Raw genomic sequence first — 24881 nt, 5'->3', positions numbered from 1 at the left:
TCGTATTATTGTTTTTCTCAATTGTTCTCGTTTGCCTCCTGCGAAATCGCTATGGCAGATTCAAAGGAACAAGGAGTGTGTTTGCTTCTACTTGGAAAATCGGAAACGAAAACTTACCAAATGCTTCAACATGCTTTCAAGAAGGATACTATGAACCGCACACAATTTTTTGAGTGGTTTGGACGCTTTAAGTGTGATGAGAAGTGTTGAAGATCATGCTCGTTCTGGGTGCTCTTCATCATTTCCAAACGACGAAAACCACGAACAAATCTGTCCCAATATCAGCGAGGATCGTTCTCTCATGATGGATGATATTTCAAAACAGGCAGGAGTGAGTTGAAGCTCGTGCCAGTGTGAGGTTTCGAAAATGAGACATGTTGCCGCAAACTTTGTTTCTCGCCTGCTCACACAGGATCAAATCAATCGTCTGAATTTGAGCCAGAACTTTTTGACCAACATGATAACATTTTCCGAGAATTAAACAAAATCTAAAAGGAAAATGTTTTGATGGTATAGAGGCTGTAAAAAGAACTTCGGAGAGCGCATTGGACAATATAATAGTTCCAGAGTTCCAGAGGTGCTTCAAATAGTGGGAAAGAAGATGGAACAAATGAATAGCATTTGATGGAGAGTACTTTGAAGGAGACTCAAAGAATTTTGTAAAAAAAAATGTAATAAATTATTTTTTAGAACGAAAGTACCTCCCTCATATATTGCAAAACTTATATAATAGGTCAACTCTTCATCTTTTTAGTACAAGGATTTCAAATTTGTCACTCGTATATATGCGTACAATGTTATACCTGTTCCTCCAAAATAAGTTACTGAAAAATTTCTTCGCTTATAAAACCACCCATCTTTCACCAACTATTTACACCACATAATATCCTATCAGACTAGACGCAGTCGTTAAACATCAGTTATCGGACCTAATAAAATTCTCCCAGCAATTTGAGAATTACGAGGCCTTTAATTTACACTTTTCTTCTTCTTTCTCTTTTCTTTTTTCTCCATCTTCTTGTACATATAAAGGACGGTGTAGTAACTGTCATAACTTAAATATGAAACCTTGTACAAAATTGTACCAAAAAGAACAAAATTTAAAAAATGGTCAAATTAACCCTCCAAGTAAAAATACGTGATACATGTAATTACTGCACTTCTACACCGTCATTTTAAATAAAATTATTAAATAAATATAAAGTGATAATGCAGAAGAACCCACTGCGAGATGTCTGAAAGAACCAGTAAGATTTTTTTTTAAATCATATACTTAAAATACAAAAAAGAATGCCTGAAGTGTCAATTTGACCCCCAAAATGCATCTAAGAGTTAATAACATTTCAGATGTGCAATTGTAAATGGAAAATTTCGTTAATGATAAAAATATATTAACTCTTTTTTTCGTCCCCTCTATTTAAATTTTATTTATATTAACATGATTCATATCCACATTCCCTAATTTACAGTGTTCATTCTGTTTGAATATTAAAGTTGTCTTCTATTTTTTAATATATATACATTGAGTGAATATTTGTAGCAGAAGAACATTCTGAAAACACTGAGTATACAGGTAATTGTAGTTTGACATGTTCAACACCGTGGCTATTTGTGTATTGACATTCACAACAATTTTAAGAACTAACCTCGTATGGACGCCTGCCGTGGTTTTGAGGAGTACAACTGCTTTTTAGTTATGAATGTGTCCCAATGTTTTGTATTACACTGTCCCCTTTCAGCACGAAGGTTATATGAACCGTGGACTTACTTTTTAATGTTGGAAAATGTATATATTATTATTTGAATAACATTTTAGTATACAGTATTATAGTATTATTTTAGTATGCATAACCTACCACCGTTAACTGAAACCGTGTTTCAGGAGCCTCAATATTTTGTACTATAACGTTCTTTTCAGTATAGCGGCTATATATTTATTTAATTATTTATATTATTTCTTCTATATTCTCACACTTCATTTAATTCTTTCCGAACAACTATTTGATAGCTCACACTGTAAGTGTTGTTCGAGTAAGTTATTACGACACGATAAAAGATGGGAATCGATTGAATATATAAATCTAAACTGAAGTTTTCAAACGAAACGTGATTATTAGATTTTGAAGTATTTTTAACGTCCTACGATTATGTCTTTTAGACTAAGGGAGACAATTGATGGTGGAAGGATTGGTGGAATGAGAGTGCTTGAATAAACGTGAGAAGACGATATTGTTCACCACAATCTTACTTGATCGGGAATCAAACCAGGGGGCCAACGTATCACAAGTAAACGCTTTATTACTGGACCACTCCTCGGACTTCTGAAAAAATTGATGAAATAACTGTAGGGATAAGTGGGAGAAGATGTCCACCACAATTTATACAAAATCCAATAGTTTTATTTCGTCGTGAGAACGTTAAAATGATTTGGCCGGCAATCGAACCAGGGACCCCACGCACCAAAGCTAAGCGCTCTACCACTGACACATCGCGCCCCCAGACTTCTGAAAGAATAGATGGAATATGAATCTGGGAATAAACGGGAAAAGACGATATTGTCCATTACAATTTATGCAAACTCCAAAATTTTTGTTTTCTCGTGAGAACTCTAAAATGATTTGGTCGGGGATTAAACCAAGTGGCTGCACATACCAGAGGTAAACGCTTTACTCGGGATTCCATGCAACATCTGTAACTAAGAATAAAGGATAACCAAATGCTTGAAATAATTCAATTTTTATTCATACGAAACAATTTCTATTCGAGTTGATTTTTAGTTTAGCGTCCCTTTCAGCAGCGAGGCTATATAAGAGGTGGACCTATTGATTAACGTGGAATCCGAACAGCATGTGCTCCCACCGAGAATCGAACCTGGTTCTTCCACGCCAAAGGCGCGTACGCTAACCGCTTAGCCACGAAGAAGCTCAGTTTCTAATCCACTTCCCATGGGAAAGAAGAAGGTAAAAGGTTCACAATTTTAAGAAGGAACTGCTATATATGAAGCGATTCGTCAGTTTGAAAATGAAGCATCAAAGATAGGAATTTTATTATTTTCAGAGCACAGCTCTTCTTATGTGAAAGATGGGACAGAAGTTAGAATGATTCCCGAAACATTTCAGTTGATTAATGACGACTACAGTTACGCCTCAAGTGGGGTTCGAACCACAGAACTTTTGGTTAACACATTACCATTTCCTATTGTGTACATTACTTTAGCATTTTCAAAACTACATTGCCACAAGAATAGTAGGTAAAAATTGTGTTTTGTTTTCGAAAAGTTTTATGCTACGTTTCTCGACTGTTTACAGTAAAAATATTTTCTTATAGAGCATATGAGACTTTGATTCTGTGCAAACTTAGAATACATACCTTTAATGATAGTTTTAACTTAAGTTAGGAATCAGTGATCGACATTAGTTTTACTGACTGTATTAGATTTACAATAAAAGAGAATATTCGAATTTTGCTCACGTTCACTATTTAGAGAATAGATTGATTGATTAGCGCTCTCTCAGTGCTCAATTTTTGTATCGAGATAACTGCAAGATATTGTTGTATCGAGATAACTACAGGATATTATTATTGTATGATGAAAAAATGTTTGTCGGGATATATGGAAAATGATTTATTGATAATTGTCTGTATTAAGATAGCAAGATACAACTTTGCATAGATGGTGAATTAACAGCCAAGGACTTTCACGAGTTTTATTTCTCCGTCCAGAGATGGAGTTAGCATCGCAGTCGGTCTTGCCTCCGCTCGCAAAAACGTGTGTGAAAATGTTTGTTGTTTAATTCGATGTTGCCATCTCAATAATGAAAAAGTGTTAAATACAGTCAAATCAGTTGACAAATAATGAACATAAAGAACATAATTGTTTTATATATACACAATTCTTCTGTATATTTATACGTGTATGTTTGTGTGTATTGGTAAAATAAGTCATAGTTTTCGTCTAATAATAAGAAAACAGTCTATAACATGTCATGAAATCTCAAACACCCTCCAATCGCCCCTTTTTGTTCCAAGCCTCGTTTAGAAAGGAAAACGCCTGTGGGGGCGTTAAGCCATTGTTAAGAACCAGTGATCGAAATAATGAAAATAATTTCAAGATTCTCATCATTATTCGGACCCCCTTGAAGTCTCAGAAAAAGGAAAAAAAGTACTGAAAGTTTTTGATAAATGGGAATTTCTTGTTTTATCTTCATTCTTGTACATTTTCAGAATACGAAATACCAGTAAATTAAATACATTTAAGTAGAGAAAAGGAAGAAATGAAATGATTACTTGTTCTGTATTGCTTGGTATATAATGTGTTTCTATGGAGTATCTGATACGTTTTATTATTATTATTATTATTATTATTATTATTATTATTATTATTATTATTATTATTATTATTTCTCTGTGCACGAAAACGCGTACCAATGAGTGCAATATCGCGCTAATACACTTACGTTATTTTTATTTTTGTAAGTAACCCTTTAACTTCTTCCTTCTGTTCCCAATATTTATATATTTTCAACCCATCAAGTCTTTTCTTCTGTTACGAAATAAAATACTAATGTATTTAAAAACAGATTTTGTTCGATTTAGAGATGGAAATTGTACAGTAATTTGGCTGTCCGCAGATGTACATCAAAACCCGATTACCGTACGAAAAAGTGCGATAATTTTAAATCTTGAGCTCTTATTCCTCAATATAGTCCTAAAAACTATTACTGTTTGTAATAAAACAGTAATACTACTTTTTAAAGAAGGAAAACGTTCCGTTTAGTTGATTTTGAGGAAAAAAGAAAACACTACTCAGCCGAGTAAGGAAGTTTAAAATGTCGGGGGAAACCTATTTTATTACGCTTCCCTAACAGATAGATAAAGGGAGTAAGGCATATGTTTACATCTCCCGTGACTGCAATATTACATAGAATTATTTATTCTTTTATTCATGTTTATTTATACATTATGTTTGGAGGGTTCATTTCACATATACAGTACAAAGAAAATTTATATAGTAACTACTTTATGTACAAAAAGATTCTACCGAAGGCGGACCGTAGTCAGTCAGCGCCGACAAAAGAAATAACTAATATACTTACTTTTTTGTTTGTAATATTGCCTCCTTTTTGTTTTATTGAGGGCTGCAAAATGAGTCTTATGTACCTTTGACGCCCCTCAAACTCTATCAGAATTGAGGGAGGGGCACCTCTCTTGGTCCTTCATCTTGTTACGCCACTTATCCTGCTGGACAAAATATTTTCTATTTATGTCACTGAATACTTGTCAGAATCATTTTATTGAATAGTTTATTTCCCAATAGTATATGCCACACATAGGCGTAAATTGCGCCCCCACAAGCCTTGCGGCCCAGGGGGCACATAACCAAGGGCTATGGGGACTCTGAGGCTTCAAGTTACGCTACTGTTGCCACATATGTTATAACGTTTAAAATATGGTGGTATGTTTTTAGCTGAATCTAATATAATATCTTATAAATCAGAAAACAATCTTAACAAATCATGAAACTGTTATTCAAAAGAGTACAGTAATGTTAAATATGCCTATATAAAATTTTGTTTATATTATTTATTACGAGAAACCGAATTCAGATATAGTCTTCACCAGAGACGTACGCAGGAATTTATGTCGGGAGGGGTCGAAAGTTTTTGGGCGGGTTCAAATACAATTTGAGGCTAAATTATATTAAACTTTGTATTGCCCCTAAAATTAGACTAAATTTACAAAAATGTCGGGATATTGGGGGGTCCGGACCCACTCCCTGAGTACGTCCATTGTCTTCACAATCCTGATGTGATGTGATGTGAAATTGGTCATCTCTAAATTTTATCTTGTAGAACACGTTATGCTCTCCTGGTCTGTAGTTTGAATACATGTATCAAGTTCGGATACATGAGAACTTATTTGATTTGATGGGAATTTAATCACTTATCCAGGTTTTCTTTTCGCGGAGGGGTGACAAGGGGAAGTCTCGTAAGCACGTAATTCTAATGTTTTAAAATATCAATTTGTTTTCAAAATAATAATAATAATAATAATAATATAATGCAACAGTTCTATTCTTGCTTAAACTTTTCCTTACTTTTCATTATAAGAACCAGTTTAGTTTGAACGAACTGTATTGTGGCACAAAGAAAGTCAAACAAATATTTCCGAGAGATATGTAACTAAGGAAAATGTCTGCGATAGCATATAACAAGAATAACAAGAAAACACTGAGTGTATACTTCTATTACATTTAAAGTTGTAAACAGAACAGAAACGGAATTTTAATCCTATTTAAAAGTGTTCTTTTTTATTCCACCAAGGGGCAATGGTATCATGGTATGTTCTTGGACTTAAAAGAAGACGACAACACATTGACCAAAATTTTGACAGACTCGAAGTAATTTGAAACAAAAGAATCTCAAAAACGTAAAAGTATGTTTATTAAAAACGTGCTTCAGTTTCGGAGGGGACATGAGCCCCCAGGTCCCACCTGGATACGTGCCTGTTATATATACTTGCTGTGGTGGAAGCTTCACGTTGATCTGTTTCAATAGTTTGAATGGTTGTTGCCATAATTCATCGATCGATACAGAGAAAAATACATAGCCTTTCATATCACCCCTAAAGATAAAGTATCTGTATTTGCCTCAGAGACGTACGCAGGAATTTATTGTGGAAGGGGTCCAAATCATTTCGGAAGGTCCGAAAACAATTTAAGGTTAAATTATATTAAAATGTGTAAAATTACCCCTAAAGTTAGACTAAATTTAGGAAAAAGTCGGTATTTGGGGGGGGGGTTCCGGGCCCCCAGTACCCAACCTCTTCGTACGTCCCTGGATAAATGTATGAAGAAATGTTAGAAACTTTAATTGAAAATTCCAGGGGTACCCTGTACAGATAGTCAATTCTGAAATAGCCCTCGATCAAGCCATGAAAAGTATTTTTTGGAGAAGGTGTACTTGTTAGAAAATGTTTTTTCTGCCTTATTTTATCACACATGTAATTTCGTTTACGTTATGTTGTTCCTCCATGCATCAATATCCAAACTTCCCCAGCAAAAATACAGAATCCGAGACAAAATTCTGGGAAAACCCCTTGTTGGGGCTGGTGCAGGGCCATACACCGTCGTCTGGTTACTCTGGTTTTATATATATCATTTGTTATTATTTATCAAATTTAATAAAATTTTGAAACGACAACAACAAAAAAAAAGCCATAGAAACCTCTTCTGTCGCCTTGAAATACAAAAGCATCAAATACGAATTGAAAGGATGGGATTTCAAGGAAAAAGAATGGCCCAAAAACTTGTCTTGAGAACCAAGTAATTAGAAGAACATGTTTGGTAGCAGCAGTCTATATCTATAGCACTAACCGTGGCGGGGGAGTTCTTTCAATGGTAGTATACCCATCCTTCTTCTGTTCAACGCGCGATCAGTAACCCTCCCCGTGTAGAAGCTGTCACTCACTCCAAAAAACTCGTCCTATAGAGCGGAGATGTTCATTCTTCCCTGACGTACTTCGCGCTCACTGACCCTACTGGTCGATCTCCCCTTCACACTTCTATCCTCTCTACATAAAGATATACACAAAATACAAATGACAGGAAAAGCAATCGGCAACTGTCGCTCAGCATTCACCGGGCTTGTGACCGCCAAGAATGTGTAACACAGTGATTCTCAAACAATTTACCTCTAGACCCGCTTTAGAAGTCAGTAAAAGTTACGACGTCTCCTCTTTGTATAATACTAATGTCACAAAGTCATTTACGAATGAATATTTTTAAACTTACAAACTCCTTGATATTTTACCGATTGTGGGAGTTGTTACCAAACAGTTTGAGAAACACTGGTACAATGTCTTCTTGGCTGCTTTCCCAGTTACCTGGGGCTAGTCAGACTAGCGATTTCTTTATTTATACTAAAATACAAATAATGGTATGATTGTTTGGTTATTCAGCGCAAGAATACAGTTACTACATTATAAACTACATTTAAAAACTTGGAACTTGGAAATAATGTTAAGTGGTTATTTGAGAGTAACATAAGTACATAAGAGTCTATGTGAATAAAAAATATGTAACAGAATATTTGAGTAAAAATAAAGTGTTGCAATGATAATTTTCATTTTATAAATTATTTACACTATTTAGATCATTCTTAGTTCTCTATGTTGAGTCTTTATATCATATAATGATACCCTAAGTTACTTTATTCAATATTAACAAGTACATCAACATGAACAAATTCAAATACATACACAGCTTAACTATAATACAAAAACAACAAATAAACACACATGGTTATATTTCCTAACCATGATCCAGTAAATCATGGCATTTTCCAGCATTTCGAATAACACGATACAAGCAGTATTATAAAACATTACAAGAGTAATTAACGAACTGCAAATATACAATAATAGTAACAATAATTATATACACATGCTAAACACGATTATTTAGAACACAAATTCGTTGCAGTAAGTATGTACATTATTACACCTATTTCATCTTTGCTCGATCATTGTCTTTTTTCTTGGCGATCTTGCTTTGAGCACTTAGGATATATTCCGGGTCTCTGCAGGGCATCCCACGTTGTACCATAGAATCTACTATCTCAGGAAGAATACACTCTTTAAAAAACCGTATAAGTTTCGGTAGCATAACATTTTCCCATAATTCTTCATCTCTTCTTACCTCCACAATGTGTAAAGGTGACTTATCATCAATGTATACAACTAAAAAGCATTTGTCTAATTTTGTAATATTCAACTGGCCCTGAATTTGGTAGTAGTAGTCGCTGTTAGTATTTAGTCCTATAGTTCCGTCTGGAAGGGCTCTAAGAAAAAATGCCCCTTTCTTTTTCTTTATCTCTTCAGTGACATCCTTATTTCTGAGTGAAGGAACACACTTTACTTCCACTAACGCATCATCTTCTACTACATATCCTGAAATACCATACCATAGAATCTACTATCTCAGGAAGAATACACTCTTTAAAAAACCGTATAAGTTTCGGTAGCATAACATTTTCCCATAATTCTTCATCTCTTCTTACCTCCACAATGTGTAAAGGTGACTTATCATCAATGTATACAACTAAAAAGCATTTGTCTAATTTTGTAATATTCAACTGGCCCTGAATTTGGTAGTAGTAGTCGCTGTTAGTATTTAGTCCTATAGTTCCGTCTGGAAGGGCTCTAAGAAAAAATGCCCCTTTCTTTTTCTTTATCTCTTCAGTGACATCCTTATTTCTGAGTGAAGGAACACACTTTACTTCCACTAACGCATCATCTTCTACTACATATCCTGAAATATGATTAGGAGGGAATTAATTGATAGACTAGAATGAAAAGATTTTTTTTAAAAATAATATAATAATCTGTCTGTCCCTTTTCCATAAACAAAAAGGAAGTGGTTTGGTTTCGTTCAGATTCAGTTAATACCTCTAATTATAGCACACTGAACAAACAGTACTTATTAGAGTTAAACAATTATTATATTATATCAACAAAGAAGTTGAAAAATATTTCTTACCATCTGGACTAGTAGCTAAGAAACTATACTTAGAATCAATATATAATCCTCGTTTCTCTACTGTCACATTCTTTTCCTCCGCAAACTTTCGTAGAGCAACACCTTCATGATTTCTTCCGTATTCTATTGATGGTGTCGATAGATTTCTCTTGTGTAAAATGTCTTTCACCAACACATGGCACGAAGTGTGATCTTTACGTTTCACAACTTTACCGAACGTGGATGACGTTAGACGGTTGCGGCGATGTTCTTCATAAATCGAATTCCCATGCTGTCCGCGGGAGGATACTTCAATAAAGTACTTTCATCTGAACTGACCTAATATGAAAAATAATGTAAAGTATTCTTGAAACAGGACAGGGTGAACTGCAATTTGTAAGCGATATTGTAAGCACAAATAGCTACTTTTCCTACAAATATTAAAAGGAATGTTTATTAAACATATCCTTCAAAATTATCTTTGTCGAGGTATATGTTTGCGAAATATGTAAAAACGAAGTTTCGAGACAACCTGGAATCGTAGAGTTGAAACATATTTTATAATTACATGAATCCACAAAACTGATAGGCTCCCAGAAATTCTCGTAATTTTCTCTAATTCTCAATCTGTATCCATCCACACATAAATTATAAGAATTTTAAAAGAATTTCGCTTGACTTCAATTAGTGGAGCATGACATATCAATTCTGCGATTGACGATTGTCTCTGAAAGAAGAAACAAGTGAGTATCGTTCCACAGTGTGAAACTACGGTAGACTTCCAAACTATACAAATTACATAGTAAAACTGAAAATAGTAGAGACCGGAAGTAGTTGATTTCTACCACTTTTGGTTTAAATAGAAGATTGTCGAAGGAGATTGTACCTATTCTTGGAACGATGAATCGATTCTCAGAAACCTCTTGTCGATACCTCTTACCGTTTTTGAGTTATGACAAATACTGTTGAAACCGGAATTGGCCGATTTGTATAGCTTCCGTTTTAACTTGAAGATTGGTGAAGGAGATAGGACATATTCTTAGGATGCTGAATCGATTTCTGAAAACTGCTTGTCGATAACTCTTACAGTTTTATGTCAATGAAAATCAATATTGAAACCGGAAGTAGTAGTGAATTTCTACCACTTCCGGTTTTAGTGGAAATACAGAAGTCGAAGTGTTTTGTTTCCTTCACACCTTGAATCGATTTCTGAGAACCGTTTGACGCTAGATATTATCGTTTCTGGGTTATGACTATTACTGTTGAAACAGGAAGTGGTAAAAATCGACCACTTTCGGTTTAAGTAGGAGGTTTTTGAAGGAGATGGAATCTGTTCCTGGGATGCTGAATCGATTCCCGAAAACCACTTGTCGATAGTTTTTACCGCTTAAATTGTATGAAAATAGCTCTTACCGTTTTTGCTGTGATACCTGTTGACAGATAGACAGACGGACGGACACAGCCGTTCTAAAGGACTTCAATTTCTTATGCATAGCATAGTTTGGAAATCTAAAATTAATCCAGAAGTTTCAGAGGCATCATTGTGATACAATGATAGCTACGTGATATATATAGAGACGTGCAGATGGACGGGGGCCTTACCCAACCCATCCCAGAAAATTCTGAGCAAATGAAAAAAAATACTCCTATAGAAAAATAAATAGCAAATTCCACATTTTAGAAGTTGAAAAGTCGGATCTCACTGAGGAATGAATTTTTTCTTCTATCATACCACTTTTGTGATGCAATAATCATCAAAGCTGGTAATTGCGCGTCATTTTTTTTTTTTTTGCGAATCACGTTTTCGGACGTTCAAAATTCTCAGCAATTACATTTTTTTTAGTTTCTACCAGGAACGTAGCCAGAGCTCTGATTTGGGTGGGGGGGCATATATACTAAACTAGTAGTATAAATAGCAAACTAGTATTTATATACTAGTTTAAATATTTGGAAGGCAAGTCAAGATTTGGACCCCGTGCTCCCCCTAGCTACATGGTTTCTACACAACTTTTTTCCGCTGTAGAATTAAATAGTAGCCAGTACCCAAGTGAATTAAATAGCTGCATAAATTGCTTGCTATAGTACAACATGTAAATAAATTCTAGAGAAAAAAATCATTCAAGTCATAGCCTACGATGCGGGAGCTTGCGAATATGATTCCCGACTGGCGTTTTTACCATGCCTTGAAAGAAAGAAAGCGAAACAGATACCCTACTATGGCACCTGAAATGCCTGCGGCTGAGTCAACACTTACAAGTTAGAAACATTTTGGTGGAACAAGACAGGAAAACCAATCCGGCAGGAGGGGGAGTAGAAATGACATGCCAATTCCAATGTGAAAACCCTCTGTGCAGCACAAATGAAAAAAAAAAAGTCTTATCAGATCCCCTTCTTTGCTTGCTTGCTTCTCAATTCTTGGAATTCTAACCCGAAGCTAGTCAGTCACGTGATGTGCAAAGCAGAGAAATTCTTCGTTCATCTCTTCCCCACCGTACCGTTTACGAGATAGGATGTACTCATAACTGATAGATGACATTATTATTATTATTATTATTATTATTATTATTCAAACTAATGAAATAAGGAACTTCACACTTACCCGTCCGATTTTCAGATTTTTCATTTCAATCGTTAGTTTAGGTTAGTTGCTAAAATTATTATTTTCGAAAGAGTTCTTTTATACTAGAAATAATTTAGAGAGAGGAGGGATAGTGTGAAGTTGTCCACCCATGAACAATATCGATATAGTTATACTGCATTATATAACTAGTTGCTCATCAGTTTACGCAGTTCTGAAGCTGCCTATCTCAGTTTTGCAAAAGTAAATATTTTATTTGACAAATATGTTTGAGGACCAAGTGGCATGTAATTATAATCGTACTTCTTCTCTTTAATCAACATCATATTCGTATACATCGCTCATTGTCATGATATGTATCATCATAATTAATTCCACATAATCTCTAGTCCATTAACAATAAATTATTATTATATTGTGCTAAAGATCGAACAAAATGACATGCACAAATTTTATACGTACCATGGAATATTTCAGAACGAATATGATTCTCACACGTGAATATTATTATATTATATAATCGTCAACATTATTTATATCTTGCTTACTGTCCGATCCTAATTGACAAATATTATACCTACGTAAACCAAGATTTCGAAGATAGACCCCCCCTGGTATGGCGTACGGTTCACGGGTATCCTTGCGAGCCACTGTTCTTAGCACTCTAATTTATTGAAATAACTTACAGTACAATGGTACCCTTATTTGGTTCACAGTGAGAGAGTATTAAATGTAATACAATATTCCGTCCCAGTATAAATAGTGAGTCAATATATTCGATTGTATATAGAAACTGGTAGGTACTGAGAACAGATGCTAAACAACGAAAACAAAACATAATTAAAAACCAGAGACAAAAATAATGTAAATATACATTAAATAATAAGTAAAACGAATATAAAGAGTTATCTACTAACATACTCCAGTAACACGAAGCTTATATATATATATATATATATATACAATCTTACCTTTCATCAAGCTGTCTTGAATCTTCAGCGGTTCCTTGTTCTTGATAACATGGAAAAGAATCATCAACAGAAACAACAATTTCAGTTTTGCGACGTTTAGCTGCGGCTCGAGCAGATTTTGAGCGCTTATTTCGTTTTCTGGTTTTTGATAAAGGTCGTTTACGAGCCATTATGTATTTGCAGTATATCAGCTCACGCCTGATTGGTAACACCTTCAACTCGTTATCTACACTGCGAAATAGGTGATAGTAGGACCTTGTAGTTGTAGAACATCCCGTCGAAAATGCGAGTGGCGCTAGCGTACAGATGTTCCTTTTAAAATGTTAACACTTTGTGCATTTATTCTCGAAATACATAAAGTACGTTGGTAGTACATGATGAAGTATAATATCCAGAGGAAGAAGACATTTCAGTGTTTAGAACGATATATAAATGTTGAAGATCGCTGGCCTCTTTCGACAAATATAAGTGATCAAAAAACGGATTTGCGCTGTGATGTGCAGTTTAGTTGCATTTTTTCATTCCAATATCTAGTTCTTAAGATAATTGAAAACAAATCAAGCTTCAAGAAAAATTTAATACCATTTCATTCTAATCAATAATAATCAGGGAATAACATATTCAAGTTTTGGAACGAAATTTTTATTAATTATTGCTCTAAATTGGAACAAATTTTAATTAATTATTAATTAATTATATAAGCGCATATTGATTATATCAACATAAAATTAATCATTACTACTTTTAAATATATTGCTATAATGTTATATACTCAGATCATTTCGATAAATTGCGTTTTTTAGTAATTCTGAGTAGAGTGCCAACGCCCTTAAACTGTTAAATCATAATTTTTTAATTGAAGACATTTCTGAAGTAATTAGCTGGTAAATAAAACTGTTTTAAATTATTTTGTTACGTAGCAGTTAGATTATATTAGCAATTATATTAATTGAACGAAAATATAGTTTCTAAGTATCTGAAGTGAAAAAGGGGGATCCGAACCAATATTCTGATATTATTATTTTTACGTCTTAAATTAGTTGTTCTTTCGTATTATTTCTTTGTTAAAATGGAAACTGTTTATTTGTTCGATCTTATTACTTTACTTCTGGTAACATTGTTACTGGGAACAATTTTATTTCACTTGTATTATTAAGAAATTCGCTTCCTTTCGGAAACTCTGAACAAATTTGTCTGTGAACGTATGAAGAAACAGATTTAAGAGAATGATTTTGAAATATTAGAAATTAAAATGGCAAAACAATAGTTTCGAACTGTTAAAAAATACTGGATATTAAAATAAAAAAATATATTCCCCTAGTGCATGTGCGGTTTATGATAGCATACTGATATTTATTTTCTGGCTTTGGAAGTCACGCCAGAACCACGGTTCGGGTTTCGGGACCCGCGCTTTCCGGTAAAAATTGTCCCGCGTTTATTTCCATTCCAAACATCCGCTCGCGCCTTCCTGTAAAAGCACCTCGTGAAATTCAGTAAAGAATCACCCGCGGAACACCTGTGGTATCCCTAGAAAACACTTTTTCATGAACCCCCTGTGAGACGTAGTCCCCCTGAGACACGAGCTAAACTTGAAATAATCTTTTGAAATGCTAATTTAGCTACGTAAAATTTGTGTAATATTATAGTCTTTTTAATATATTTATTTGCCTATAATAATAGTACAGCTTAGTGTTAGGAGAAACACAAGTCTTTACATAGCAAGAGAGGACAATAGTGGAGGGGTGGTCTAACCCTGAAGGGGGCGGTTGTTACTCCCTTTGGATAGGAAAAATCCTAGAGCATATTTTGCTTTTTTTAGTAATATATATATATATATATATATATATATATATATAACTCTATGGCCTATGGAACCAGGAGGTTCAATGCCGCGTTCACAAAAGCTTTCCACTGGCTTCTATCATTAGCTAACTGCATCCAGTTTCTACTTTGTATTCCAATCTCTACGAGATCCATCTTGATATTGTCCTCCCATCTGCGCCTAGGTGTTCCTAATGGTCGTTTTCCGGTTGGTCTGCCAGTCAAGACTTTGAAAGCGTTTCTACTTTCTTTCATTCTAGCTACATGACCCGCCCACCTAAGCCTCCTAGACTTGACGACCCTAACAATGTTGGGTAAACCATATAAATTGTGTAGTTCTTCGTTATGAAGTTTCCGCCATTCCCCATTCCCGTTCCTCTTGGGTCCGAATATTCGTCTGAGGATCTTGTTCTCAAATACTTTCAGTCTATGTTCTTCCCTCAGAGTAAGTGACCATGTTTCGCAGCCATACAAAACAACAGGCATGATTATCGTTTTGTATATTTTAAGTTTCAAATTCCTCGACAGGATTCGCGACAAGATATTTTGAACAGAATAGTAACACGAATTCCCTGCTTTTAGTCGACATTTAATTTGTCCGTGAATATGATTTTCTTCTGTTAATATTGATCCTAGATATTTGAAAGTATCCACTTTATCAAAAGTATTATTTAATATTTTAACGCATCCATAATTTGCTGTGTTTCGGTTCCGAAGCACTTCCATGTATTTAGTTTTCTCTGCATTTACTTCTAAGCCCATGTCCCTGCAAGCGTTTAATAAGATCTCTGCATATCTTTCTATTATTCTCTTATCATCCCCTATTAAATTTACATCATCAGCATATGCCATAACCTGCTGAATACCGTTGAACTGTAGGCCCTGGTTGCTATCTTTGATTTTCCTTATAGCGTATTCCAGAACGCAGTTAAATAATAATGGCGACAACGCGATCTCCTTGTTTCAGGCCATTTTCGACGTGAAAGCTCGTGAACAAAAATTTTCTTACCCGAACTTTACTTTGGGATTCATTTAAACATATCTTAATTAATCTTATTAGCTTTCTCGGTATTCCAAGTTCTGTAAGAGCGTTGTATAATGTTTCTCTCCTAACCGAGTCGTAAGCCTTTCTAAAATCAATAAATAGTTGATGTACCGGGGTATTGTATTCCCATTTTTTTTCGAGTATTTGGCGAATGGTAAATATTTGGTCGATAGTTGATCGATTTCGTCTAAATCCGCACTGATAATCTCCAATAATTTCATCTGCGTATGGGGTCAGTCTTGCTAATAGAATATTTGAAACGATTTTATAGGACAGAAGAGAAATGCCTCGATAATTATTGCAGTCAGTTTTGTCGCCTTTCTTGTGAATAGGAACAATGATTGATTCTTTCCAATCTTGTGGCAATTTTTCCTTGTTCCAGATAAGGAGAACGAGTTTGTGTATCTTGTTCCACAATTTTTCGCCTCCAGCTAAAATTAACTCAGCCGGAATTTCATCTACACCCGGAGATTTGTGTTTCTACTTCTATTCGGCTGGGTTCTGGAATATACGGTTCTGCGGTGTGTATCTCCTTTTCTCCACGAATACTAGTTTTCGGTTGCATGTTAAGCAAATCGTCAAAGAAATCTTTCCATCTATTTAAGATGCTATCCGTGTCAGTGAGGACTGTACCGTCAGATTTCTTTAATATATAAGCACGAGGTTGATAGCCTTTTTTAAATTCGTTGATTCCCTTATACATGTCCCGGATGTTTTTATTTTTACTATTATCTTCAAGTTCCTTAATTTTAGCTTTCAGAAAATCACTTTTCTTTGTTCTGAAAGTTTTGGAAGCTTCCCGCCTGATATCTGCGAAATTTTGTGTAGTTATTTCATTCGGATTTTGTAGCCACCGTAATTTTGCCTGTTTTCTCTTCTCTGCTAGTTTAATGCATTCTTGGTCGAACCATGGTTTGTTCCTACGTATTTCCGCGTGTCTCAATTTTTCTTTTGCTGAAATTTTAATGCTATCTCTAATTTCAATCCAGGCACCCTCAACACTAGTGCACTCCGAATCTTCTAAAGCCGAGAATCTATTCGAAACTTCAATCTGGTATTTCTCTTACCTGGCTCTCTTCTAATTTCTTTAAATTGAATCTCTCCGTTTTCGGACAATGAATATTACCTTTATTCAACGATAATCTCTCCCGTATTATCGCTGTTACCAAGTAGTGGTCAGTGTCACAATCAGCCCCTCTAAACGACCCGACATCAATTATGCTGGATTGCCTTCTTCTATCTTCTAAAGCGTGATCAATTTGATTGTGTTTTTCCGTCTGGTGATGTCCAAGTGTATTTATGAACGTCGCGATGTGGGAATTTTGTACTCTTCACGATTAGGTTTTTGGATGTTGCAAAGTTCACGAGTCTAACACCGTTGTCATTACTTTCCTTATGCAGACTTTCGTTCCCTTTAATCGGTTTGAAAGTACCCTCTCGTCCTACCTTCGCATTGAAATCCCCTAATAGAATTTTCATATGGTATCACGGGAGTTGTTCAAATATCCGTTCCACTTCGTAAAAACTGTCTTTTATATCGTCATCCTTATTTTCCGTTGGGGCATGTACATTTAAAACAATAATATGACACCACCGTCCCTTAAGAGTAATAAAGGAAAGTGTCAGTAACAAATTCAACCCGTTTAATTGCTGGTAATATACGTTTATGAACGGAAAACCCTGTTCCTAACTAAATTATATATTTATACACCTACCATAACAGATGGAAAAATGTCTCAGGGCCGGCTATCGCGAATAAGTTCTAGCAGCCAACTAATGTTTAGTTTCAATTTTTAACGAGACGTGCAACTAGTTACGGCGGTGTCGGTATACATACTAAGACATGATATATTGAGTATTTAGCATATGCCATCATCATTTACTTTTACGCGTTCGTATGTACCAGATCGTATAGAATATCTCTTGCCTGCTAACCATTTTTTGTAATAAATTATATATAAGGTATAAAGAGTAATAAATAAATGAAGCATATCGTATTAATCGTATTAATTGAAGTGCATTATATTACACCGCCATATTAAACCTTCTGTACTGTCCCTTGAAGAGGCGGTAGTAACAGCAATATGGAAATATCCTTTGTAACATAGGCAGCCGTCTTGCTTTTGAATATCACTAATATCGAGGAGAACACATCATCTTTTTATTTAAAGCTTTGTTAAAGACAACCAATTATTAAGAGTTGGGTGTTTTATACCTACTATAATAACTGAATTTTTAAAAATAGAAAGAAACAGAACACAGATATCCCAAACTTGTAAAGTAATTCTGTTTTGTTTGTTTATAAGTTTTTTCTCATCATTATTGAACACAGACAGTATTATTGTACTTATTAAAAAGAATAGTTTTCAACTTGATATAAAGTGAATAATTATTCACTCGTTGTTCATTAATTAGTTTGATTGATTGATTGATCTATTTTCACATATTATTTAACTGAAGCTTAAGAATAATTCATATATGTACTGAATAAGTATTATACACAGAACTTGATAACTCAAAATAGTTGTTTTCGTTTGTTCTAGACGGATTTCTTCTCCGCAACGGAAGAGATTAAAATCGTAGACGAACTCTACCTCCAGAAGCTTGTGCGGCGGAACGGTTACCCGAGCGTCTTCAGCATATGGAAGACCCTTACGGAGATACAGTGGCAGCGCCACCTTGGGTCGACAATTTGAGAGGCACTGCTGCGCTCTGTTCGTGATTTGAATGTATTGTCACTGATTTTACAGAGCTCCGTGTCCAGTGCTGATATTGTTGATTTTTTATGTACAAGTTTTTCGTACACGCGAGAATTATGATCATTCTCATGCGAAAGTCATGTATTTAATAAGTTGTGTGGAAGGTCAGGTAGAGAGAATCAAAGATAAAGAACTGTCACATTTTTAATTTTGGAACAGTTTAACCCATTTGAAAATAATCTTATAGTTAAGAAAATTATATCTTTAGTCATAATACAAATTAATAAACTGCTGAAGACTTAGGTTTCTTATATGAACAGGATGAGATTGGGAATCTCAATTCTGTTGAAGTTTCGAGAATATTGGTAGAAATTGTGGATGAGGCTGTGGTCACACAAATGCAGGAAATCCTGAAACGAAATCCGGTATGCATTGTCCCTCAAAATTGTGTACAGAATAACCATGACTATCGGGACTAAGGTTTTACTCCTGAGCTTGGGCCAACAGATGCTTCTGTAAGAGCAATAATTGGACATGGCAGCAATAATACAAGTGGCAGGAATAGTAATAATAATGATTGGCAGACACAAAGGAATGGTAATTTTGAGCTTCTAAGACAAAGGAGAAAAAGATTTCGTAAATTTCATCTTACGGGCCATGAAATTGCCGTAAGACATATAGTTGAAAGAAGTGTAGAAAAGAGCGTAGAAGTGTAAAATGTGATTTCCGATGCGCGCCCCTCGGATTATATCGAGTTACACATAGACAGCAACAACAGTAAAAGCAACAAGCCTGAACATATTCCATGCAGAAGAAAAGGCAATTTCTCTGCTATAACAGTCCTCAGTTCAATGGAACATATGTTACGTTCGAATGAGGTATTTGTTTAGGGGCATGAAAGTTGGTTTCGATTTCAAACGTGGATCCCATGTTTGGCATTTGAAAAATAGCACTCATGCCATTGAGAAATATGCATATCATCAAACCTATTTGGAAAAACGTTTAATAACCATAGAAAATAAGACCATTTATTACATTCCCCTTGCTATTATCTAGCAAATAGTAAAGCATACTTCAAGTAGGAAACATTTGTATAATTTAAGAAACAGGAACCCGTTGCGTGGCTTGCTAGAGCTGAAGTCCTTGGTAACATGGCACGAGTTAACACTTAAACTAAGGGAGGCTGTGATTTTCAACGTTGATACTTTTCAGCGACATTTGAAAGGGTTTTCAAATTGTAATTAATGAGGAAGATGAAAACAATGACCAACTGTATATACTTCATTACCCGGGAGAGCCAACGGGAAATAAGATCTTTATTTACTATCAGATGTACCACTGTTAGCCATTTCGAATCAATTTGTAATATTACAATCCTCATGACTGCATGATGTACTGTTATTGTTGTTCGAAAGGTTATGATGAGCAATCTCATAAACATAAGTGTGGAGGTCTGTGTGCTTTTTGCGAGCACAAATACTAACGTGAATACAATGCTGTGAAAATTAAGTGAAATTCACGAAATAGAATGTTTGCTGGGGATGTACGGTTTTTGAAACATCTGGAGTGTAATAAAGCGGGTAGATTTGTGTACTATGAAGTTAAGGTCTCTATAGATTGTAGTGTCATCTTTGATAAGGGACTTCGAAAATCTGATCACTTGTGTGGTGAACATTTCTGTTCAACATGTCGTGCACATACTGATATAAACCACAAATTTTTCAGAGACAGACGGCTGTACATACTAATAGGTTTATGTAGATAGTCTATGACTTCGAAACGATTTTGAAGGCACCGAATGACCGCGGTGAAAGGAAACATGAAATAGTACTGGTGTGCTGTCACCATGTTTGCCATGAGTGTATAGAAAAAGGCATCGATGAACCTTGTAAAACTTGTGGTAATAATGTTGGAAGCGTTCCTTTTCTTTGAATACAGTGACAGTCTTTATTAACCACGTGTTAGTACATTGTCCTGTCTTTCAGAAACTAATAGCGCTGGCGCATAACACTAGTCGCTATGATGGCCTCTTCTGTCTGAGAAATCTAATAGAAGACCAGTATATGTTTTCTAGTGTTCTTATCCAGGGTCAGAAGAATTTTAATGTTTTATGGCTCATCTTTCGCGTTGTACTTATTTTTGGGGGTTCAGCTGTCGAAACTACCAAAAACTTTAGACCTTAGCCAAAATTTAAAGAACGGAGATTTCCCATATTTATTTAATACTGAAGGAAATCAAAATTATGTCGGTCAATATCCCGTGATTGAATTGTATGACCCTTAGTCGCATTCAGCGGAAGAAGATAGGGATTGGAAACCTGGCACCAAGAACATGTGGCAAGTGGCGAGGTGTTTAACCTGCAGAAGGAAATGCTGTCTTATTGTAAAAAATGATTTTAGCATTTTGACAGAAACGGTTATCAAATTTTGCAAGGTTATTGAAGAGAAAACTGAGGGTTTACAATGCTTTATTACCTCATCCACTATTTCAAGTCTTCCGATGCGGACATATCTTACCTTGCACTTAACTGAGAATACTATTCGTGTAATCCCTGCGTTTGGTTTCCATCATAAGACCTAATATATTGCTAAAACTATCAAATGACATATATATATGGAAGGCCAATTAGAGATAGATATTCAACATGCAAAAAAGATTAGGAAAGGTATATTGGTAGGTAGAAGGTCGATTGACGGCATGAAGGATTCAACTCTGCCTTCGAGTTCTATTGGTGGTTCTGTCTTTCGTGGAAATCTTGTCACCCTTTCAACCGTGACTATTCCGCATGACGCTCAAGACTCCCACAACACCATGGAAAAACTTATGAGCTAACTATGGTAAATTCCTTAAAATTTCGGTATAAACTTATACGAAATATGGGAATGATTTTGGGATAACAAGGCTAGAACGGATAGAGATGTAAAAAGTTTACTAAAGAACGCTGTAGAAATCTCCTTGATTTCCTTATTCCCAACAACTGATACATTGCGTCCGTATGGACGTGTTTCGTTCCTACGTGAAATCTGGAAGTATTGACTGTATCCCATGCGTCGATATAAGAAGTCTCTACCGTGTGTTGTGGCACCTAAACCTATTGCTGTTAATTCACATAAGACATAGACAAATCCTTCTTCCAATACATAGACACATCCTTCTTTGCCACGAAATCCTTTTCCGGTTCAACATTGTTGACGATCATTTTGGCAGGAGTAGAAATAATACCAGAGCTGTTCATAAATATGCAAATTATCAAAACTTTTCCAAAAACGTTTAATACGCATACAATTCAACATTTACTTTCTTTCTCTTGCCATAGTATGGGCCGAGTAAATCTGCACGGTAGCTAAGATGATCTGTATAATTTAAACGGAAAAGACCGCGATAGTGGCTTCTTAGACCTAAAGTACGTGTCTCTTACAGCAAGTGTTAACGTTCAAGTTAAGTGTGGCTGTAACTTTACAGATGTTGATGGTTTCCAATCTTATTTCAAAGCTGAGTATAAAATTGCAAATTATGAGGAACATGAAATCAAGAAAAACAAAGTTCGTTACCTAAGTGAGGGACGTAGGTGTCATATATGTAGTAACCTTTTACCTATGTACGCTAGTATGAATAATATGAAAGGGAGTAAAAATTTACCGGGAAAGTTTTACCCCCCCCCCCTTTTGTTTCGCATTGTTGGAATTGTTGAGGGAAGTGAAATTTTGTTCTTGGTTTTAGTGAGAAATGTAGGTGTCATATAAGTAGTAAACTTTTACCAATATATAGGCTAGTATGAATTATATGGCAGATGGGTAAAAATTTCCCGGGACAGTTTTACACAACTTCTCTTTCTCATTGTTGGAATTGTTGGGAGAGTTGAAATTCTGTTGTTGGTTTAGAGATGGATGTAGGTGTCATATATTTAGTAAACTTTTACATATGTACGCTAGTACGAATAATACGGCAGGGGATAAAAAATTCCCGGGACACTATAACCCCCTTTGTGTTTCTCATTGTTGCAATTGTTGTGGGAGGTGAAATTTTGTTGTTGGTTTTAGTGATGGATGTAGTGTCATATATGTGGTAAAGTTTTACTTATGTACGCTAGTATTAATAATATGGCAACGGGTAAAAATTACGCGGGACAGTCTTATCTCCTTGTGTTTCTCCTTGTTGGAGTTGTTGGGGAGGTAGTGTTTTGTTGTTAGTTTTAGTGCGGGATGTAGGTGTCATATATGTAGTAAATTTTACCTATGAACGCTAGTATCAATAATATGGAGGGGGTAAAATTTAGCGGGACAGTTTTACCCCCTTCTGTTTCTCATTGTTGGAGGGTTTGGAGAGGCAAAATTTTGTTGTTGGTTTTTGTGATGGATGTAGGTGTCATGTATGTAGAAAACTTTTACCTATGTACAATAGTGATAAATAAGGCAGGGGTAAAATTTCCCAGGACACTTTTACCTCCCTTGTGTTTCTCATTGCTGAGTTTTCTGGGGAGGTGAAGTTTCGTTGTTGGTTTCAGTGACGGATGTAGATGTCATATATGTAGTAAACTTTTACTTATGTACGCTAGTGTGAATAATGTGACAGGGGGTAAAAATTTCCCGGGACAGTTTTAACTCCCTTGTGTCTCTAATAGTTTGAATTCCTGGGGGAAGTGAAATTTTGTTGTTGCTTTTAGTGAGGAATGTAGGTGTCATATATGTAGTAAACTTTTACATATGTACGCTAGTATGAATAATACGGCAGGGGATAAAAAATTCCCGGGACACTATAACCCCCTTTGTGTTTCTCATTTTTGGAATTGTTGTGGGAGGTGAAATTTTGTTGTTGGTTTTAGTGATGGATGTAGTTGTCATATATGTGGTAAAGTTTTACTTATGTACGCTAGTATTAATAATATGGCAACGGGTAAAAATTACCCGGGACAGTTTTATCTCCTTGTGTTTCTCATTGTTGGAGTTGTTGGGGAGGTAGTGCTTTGTTGTTGGTATTAGTGCGGGATGTAGTTAAATTGTACCCATGTACGCTAGTATCAATAATATGGAGGGGGTAAAATTTCCCGGGACAATTTTACCCCTTCTGTTTCTCATTGTTGGAGGGTTTGGGGAGGCGAAATTTTGTTGTTGGTTTTTGTGATGGATGTAGGTGTCATGTATGTAGAAAACTTTTACCTATGTACAATAGTGATAAATAAGGCAGGGGTAAAAATTTCCCAGGACACTTTTACCTCCCGTGTGTTTCTCATTGTTGAGTTTTCTGGGGGAGGTGAAGTTTCGTTGTTGGTTTTAGTGACGGATGTAGATGTCATATACGTAGTAAACTTTTACTTATGTACGCTAGTGTGAATAATATGGCAGGGGGTAAAAATTTCCCGGGACAGTTTTAACCCCCTTGTGTCTCTAATAGTTGGAATTCTTGGGGGAAGTGAAATTTTGTTGTTGGTTTTAGTAAGGGATGTAGGTGTCATATATGTACTAAACTTTTGCTAATATATAAGCTAGTATTAATTATATGGGAAGGGATTAAAACCTTCCCGGGAAAGTTTACCCCTTTCTGTTTCTCATTTTTGGAATTGTTGCTGGAGGTGAAATTTTGTTGTTGTATTTGTGGGGAATGTGGGTGTCATATATGTACGCTACTATGAATAATACGGCAGGGGGGTAAAAATTTCTCGGGATATCTTTACTCCCCTTTTGTTTCACATTGTTGGAATTGTTATCGGAGGAAAATTTTGTTGTTGGTTTTAGTGAGGGTGTAAGTGTCATATATGTACTAAACTTTTACCTATGTACGCTAGTATGAATAATACGACAGGGGGTAGTAATTTACCGGGATAGTTTTATTCGCCTTGTGTTTCTCATTGTTGGAATTGTTTGGGGAGTTCGAATTTTTTGTTGGTTTTAGTAAGGGATGTAAGTGTCATCTATGTAGTAAACTTTTACCAATATAATTTCTAGTATCAATTATAGAGCAGCCGGTAAAAATTTCCCAGGAAAGATTTACCCCCTCGTGTTTCTGATTGTGGGAATTGTTGGGGAGGTGAAATTTTGTTGTTGCTTTTAGTAAGGGATGTAGGTGTCATAAATGTAGTAAACCTTTACTCATAAATGCTAGTACGAATAATAGGGCAGGGGGTAAAAATTTCCCGGGACTGTTATGCCCCTTTTGCGTTTCTCATTGTTGGAATTGTTGGGAGAGGTGAAATTTTTTTGTTGGTTTTAGCGAAGGATGTAAATGTCATATATGTAGTAAAGTTTTACCTATG

General features: G+C 35.4%; 1 protein-coding gene across 1 annotated transcript in view; it reads right to left on the bottom strand.

Annotated features, from left to right (window-relative positions):
- Positions 1–13236, bottom strand: part of LOC145674102 (piwi-like protein Siwi) — a 196880-nt gene extending 183644 nt beyond the window's left edge. Inside the window, exons 1-3 of the mRNA XM_081743926.1 lie at positions 13067–13236; positions 9857–9948; positions 9060–9310 (exon numbers count right to left, since the gene is read on the bottom strand). Of these exons, the coding sequence (XP_081600052.1) occupies positions 9060–9310; positions 9857–9948; positions 13067–13236 (513 nt within the window). The remainder of the gene's footprint in view (positions 1–9059; positions 9311–9856; positions 9949–13066) is intronic.
- Between the last annotated feature and the right edge of the window lie 11645 nt (positions 13237–24881).

Source organism: Thermobia domestica, chromosome 17, assembly GCF_964235325.1.
Source record: "Thermobia domestica chromosome 17, izTheDome1.hap1.1, whole genome shotgun sequence".
NCBI classification, from domain to species: Eukaryota; Metazoa; Arthropoda; class Insecta; order Zygentoma; family Lepismatidae; genus Thermobia; species Thermobia domestica.
This window is presented reverse-complemented; position numbering and strand designations above follow the sequence as displayed.